The following is a 5,186-nucleotide window of genomic DNA, read 5'->3' as shown; positions in this document are numbered from 1 at the left end:
TTTCCTCCACAAAGCCCTCCGGACCTCCCCTAGCCGGGCTGGTGCTCCTCCTGCGAGCTTCTGCAACAATCAGGACTGCCTCTGTGACAGCACTTCATGCTGTGCGGTCAAAGTCGATGTCCTTCCTGTCTCTCCCACGAGGATGACCCGGACTAAGTTCAGTTCATCTTGGTGTGCTTGGTGTCAGTGTCGATTGAATGAGTACATCTTCTAGAGGCAAAATCTGGCTGTATCCTCCTTGGCATGGAAAAGGGAAGGAGGCCCAGGGGAGCCAGAAGGGGCGCCGGATTCACACGTGCTCTCGGGTCCCGAGGAGGATACTGCGTTAGAAAAGGAGGCAGGGACCCATCTGTACATAGGGCCCAGTTCTCAAGAAGAGCTCACCTGTGGCTGTACTGGTGGCGAGAATGCGGGAGTCAGGGCAGCAGGTGGTGGCTGACCCATCTCAGAGGGGCTGGGACACTGGGAAGGGGGTTCAAGGGACTCTTTCACCAGAAATTGGAGGGAACGGCCGGCTGGCTGTCCGGAGTGGGGCTGAGATGGGCAGCCTTTGCAGTTCTCTCCATATAATTATTTCTTTAACCTCTGTCTGCTGCACTAGACCGTGAGGGCAAGAAGCAAGTGTGCTTTGTTACACTTTGGGTACCCAGCACCTGGCACCCAGCCTGGTACACAGGGGTGCCCCTGATTTCAGCATCATTTACTGAGCTCCTACTGGGCGCCAGTGTCTGGGCCAGGCCTGGGTTGTAGCACTGAGCAAGCCAGAAGCCTGGGCCTGGAGCACAGTGTCATTAACTTCTCTCTCTTCTCTATTTCCCTTGCCCTTGCCCCTTCCCCCACCCCCACCCCTTGTCTGTGCCCACCCCTCCCCTGGCAGAGCAATGTTCTGTGATGGTGCCCGAGATGCGTGGACTGAGCCCCGGCCGCAGGCTGCCCGAGCCCGCCCCCTGCCCGGCTGCCGGGAGCCCTGAGCCGGGCGCCGCGGGCCGCCGCCGCCGCCACGTGCTGGCCCTGCCCGAGGAGGAGGCATGGCGGCCGCAGCAGTGCGCCCTGCTCGAGGCCGACGCCTCGGACGAGGTGGGCATGCTGCCGGGCTCCCCGCGCACCGCGGCCGCCGGCTTCGACAACTTCTTCCCGGTGCAGGAGGGCGAGGGCCCGGGCTGGGAGGGCGGCGCGGCGCTGGAGGCGGGCTGCAGCCCCTTCCTCCCGGTGAGCCCCGAGGTCATGAAGCGGCGGCGCGGGGGCCTCATCGAGCAGCGCGACATCATCAAGGCCCACGAGGCGCACAAGATGCAGAGCACCCCGCAGGCGCGGCGCAAGGAGTGGGAGTGAGTACGCGGGGCCGGGCGGGGCGGGGCGGGGGCGGGAGTCCAGGTGTCCGGGCTCCGCGCCACCAACGGGGGCGGGGCGGGACGCTCTCGGCGAGGTACCTGCGGCCGCGCCTGGGCTCTCACCACCCAGCCGCGGGCCTCGCCGACCCTCGCTGAGGTCTGCAGCTGTCAGACCCGGAGAATCAAGCTTGCCTCCCCAAACGCACCGGTTTCACCTAGATTTTGTGGAGGAAGAACTGGGGTCCGTTTCATACTCTGAGCTTTCCCGAAAACCCTGGAGAATCCATCCCCACGTGAATCACCCATCCCGTCCTTCCTTCAGGAATCGTGGCTAAGCCCACTCCCCAGCATCACGTGTGGAGGAAGGATTACATGTCGGGGCAAGTCTCCAGTGGATGGAAGAGGCTGACCACGGTCTGTGGCCACCATGGCTCTGTCTCTGCTCCTGCTGTGTCGGGCGAAAGAGTTGATGCTCTGTCTTAGGTCGACTTTAATCCAATTCATGTGTGTTGAGAACTTGAGCTTTTTATTCCTAGGAGTTCTAAATTAAAGGAAGATGGCATTTCATTTAATTATCAGCCACCCCAGGTTTATACTCCACGTGAGGACTTTGTTTTGTCTTTTGGAAGACGGAGTTTACTCTGCATGTTTGCATGTCGTGTCGTCTGGATGTTTTTAACTCCTCTTGCCTTAGTTTGTTGACTTGTTAGATGTCATCAGCTGCGAAGAAATTAGTAACAGGTGGTTTTTGATGGTGGTGGTCACGGCGGAATTTGCCTACTTGGTTTCGGTGGATGTTCCGGATGGTGGAAGTAGGGTAGGTTACCTGATGTCTGTTTCATATGGGTGTTAATGTCTGTTAGTTGACGTGCTCAGTCAGTGAGAGTAATGTACCGAGCTCCTGGGATTCAGAGAGGGTTTGGGCACAGCCAGCATTCAGCAAACCTCTCCGCTGTTCATCTCTCAGCGCTATTAGTCTTTAAAACCTTACATAGCCCTCTTTAAGTGCCAGGCAACATTCTGAGCACCTTACATCTATTAACTCTTGTTAATCCTCACCATAACTATGAGGTAGGTACAATTATAGTCTGCATTTAACCAATGAGACACAGAGAAGTTAAATGACTTTCCAAAGGTCACTTCGATAATAACGGCATTGTTACTGTGATTTGATATTGATTAGTGATTTGAACCCTGGCAGTCTGGTTCTAGAATCCATGCTTTTAACCAGGATGGCACAGTGCCTTTCACTCCAATTCCCACAGTACTTCTTATCTGAACAACCCACTGAGATGCCATGGCAAGAGCGTTCTCGTGGGGTTGAGAGACTTGGGTCCAGTTCCCAGGGTGACCTAATTAGTGGTGTGACCTTGAGTAAGTTACCTCATCATGACTTTGAGAAATGAGTAGGAGGAAGTAGATGGCCGTTTGAGTGCCATGTAGATCTGATAGCTGGTATTTCTTCCTATTTAGAAGTACTATCTTTTTATGCACCTCTATCTTATCTTCCTGAGAGGACCCTGAACAATTAGAGGGCAGAGACTATTTACACATTGTTGATGTCACTCAATGCCTGTCATGTGGCCAAACCTAAGAATTCCTGCAATACTCAATGGAAGTCTAGCTTCCCCATGACTAGCAATGTGCAGATAGCTTTGCTGTCTTTCACCAAGTTAAACATTTGCTAATTGGAGGATGTCAAGATCTGGTATCAGCTCCCTATGTGGGGTGGCGGTGGGGATGATTGGGAAACTGCTTTCATCTGGGCAGGGCCATGAGGAAGTGAAACAGGGAAGACACATGAATGGCCTTGGGGAATGGCAGCCTTTAGGAGTGTGGCAGTGGAGGAGGAGCTCACAACGGAGGTGAGAGGAGTGGCCAGGGAGACAGGAGGAAAACCAAAGAGGGACAAAGAAGCGAGAAGAGTGTGTTCAGAAGGAAGGAGTCATCATCTGTGTAGGATGTTGCTGAGGTCAGATAAAATGAAGATAGAAAAGGAATCGTTGGTTTTGACAACACGGAGGTGACCTTGATGGGAGCGGTTGCGGTCGGGTGATGGATGGGGTCAGAGGCCCAGGTGGAGTGGGTTGAAGAGAAAACGGGCAGTGACAGAGACAGTATGGTATTGCCCCATCCCTCTCTGTTCCCTGACACTCACACCTCATCACTGCAGGCTGCTTGGGGACCTCCATGCTGAACACCATCGCGCTTTCCCCCTGCCACCCAAACCCCTTCCCCTTCTGGCTCCGTATGTCCCTTAATCTGATCTGCTTCCCATGCCTCCCCAGCTCTCTGAACCTTGATACTGCACTGCCTGAACTCATGTCCCGTCATCAGCGAAGTCCTCTATGTCCTCCCGCCTCCCCTGGACATTCCCTTTGCTTACTCATCATTCTTCCTGGAACCCGCTCCCGAGAACGCTGCTTGATCTGCAGCTGCCTCCTGCGTGGCCGCTTTCTCTTCCACACTGCCTTGTATTCTCGAGTCTGGAGCCTGGGTATGTGCCTGCTTCTTCCTTGTTGTTTCCAGTCCATTACTCCTCACTCCTGCCCTAAAAATGCCAGCGTTGGAGCTCATCTCATCAGACAGTGCCACCTGCCTCTCCTCGCTGCTGCCATCCACAGGCTCCTGGGGAGATTTTAGCCCTAGGTTTGCTGCCTGTTTTCCCACCTGCCAGCAAGCAGTTCCTGGTGATTTCAGTGTCCATGTGGGTGACCCTTCCTGGACCCTGGCCTCTTGCTTCCCTAACCTCTTCTCCCCAGTGACTTGGCCTTCTTGGTTCCTGCAGAGACCTCACTTCCTGCTCTGCCCGGATCCTGTAGTAACTGCACTGCTCCAGAATCCCAGCTGCAAGCTTCCCACCGTCTGGGTACCACTTCTTTTCTATCCATTCGCTCCCTCTAGTGCTGGATTCCCAAGATTAATTGCCTGCATCCACAAGACATCTATCCTATTTTTTGCTACCTCCCTCTCCAACGATGTCCTCACTTCCCATCTTATTAAACCAAATTCCATTGTGAGCACCAAGAATACTTTCCAGAGCACGATAGTGACCTTTTACTTGAGGTCTCCTCCTGCCCTCTCAACTCTTTCTCCTACCAGCTTCTCAGATAGAACCAATCATCAGCCAAGGGCGAAAAAGCCGGAAGCCTCCCAAGTTGGTTTCTAGTCTAGTTCATGCTTCACCATCATTATAATTGCTCCCTGCTTTCACCCCAACTTCCTTGTCCCTGTGTTGCTTCATTCTACTGGTTTGGTAAAACTCCAACTCTTTTGCTTATCTTGTGACTGCCAAAAAACACAAAAAATAAAAATTAAAATTAAAAATTAAAAAACCCTGCTTAACTCCCACTTGCCACTATTCCTCATGTGTTCTCGGGCAGCAGAAGAACATCGCTGGCTGGCCTCACTGTAAACTGATGACTGCCATCTCAGCTCAGCCCCCACCCTGCCCAGAAATTCTACTGCTTTTCCTCTTCCATTCATTCTCACACTCTTCTAGAGATTATTTCCTACACCTTTCCTTTGATTGTCAAACCCCAATGTCTCCTGTCTGCCCACTTCTAGCTCATGACAAGAACTGCCTTCCTATTTCACTGGGAAAACAGTAGCAATCAGAAGAGTCATGCACAAGCTCCACCCACTGCATCGACCACCTGCTGCACCAGGTCTTTCCTCCTATTACTGGGGACCAACCGCTCATCAAGTTCTCCGTGGAGACTGGTGCCCCCGTAGAGCAACGTGAGCCTTTTTGTCTATGCTCTCTGTCTCCATTTTTTTCCTCCTAATTCCTTCTGGAACCCATTCCAATTAGGCCTTTGTCCCAGTCAAACAAACAGCTCTTGACATGGTGAC

At 53.3% G+C, this 5,186-nt stretch overlaps 1 protein-coding gene across 1 annotated transcript in view; it reads left to right on the top strand.

The window, feature by feature from the left end:
* Positions 1-909: 909 nt before the first annotated feature.
* CACNA1E (calcium channel, voltage-dependent, R type, alpha 1E subunit) overlaps positions 910-5,186 on the top strand; it is a 421,935-nt gene continuing 417,658 nt past the window's right edge. Inside the window, exon 1 of the mRNA XM_012639976.1 lies at positions 910-1,328. Coding sequence (XP_012495430.1) covers positions 1,084-1,328 — 245 coding nt within the window. The 5' untranslated portion in view covers positions 910-1,083. The remainder of the gene's footprint in view (positions 1,329-5,186) is intronic.

Source organism: Propithecus coquereli, unplaced genomic scaffold (genome assembly GCF_000956105.1).
Source record: "Propithecus coquereli isolate 6110/MARCELLA unplaced genomic scaffold, Pcoq_1.0 Scaffold146, whole genome shotgun sequence".
Taxonomy (NCBI): domain Eukaryota; kingdom Metazoa; phylum Chordata; class Mammalia; order Primates; family Indriidae; genus Propithecus; species Propithecus coquereli.
The sequence above is the reverse complement of the archived record's forward strand: the minus strand, read 5'-3'. Positions and strand labels throughout refer to the sequence as shown.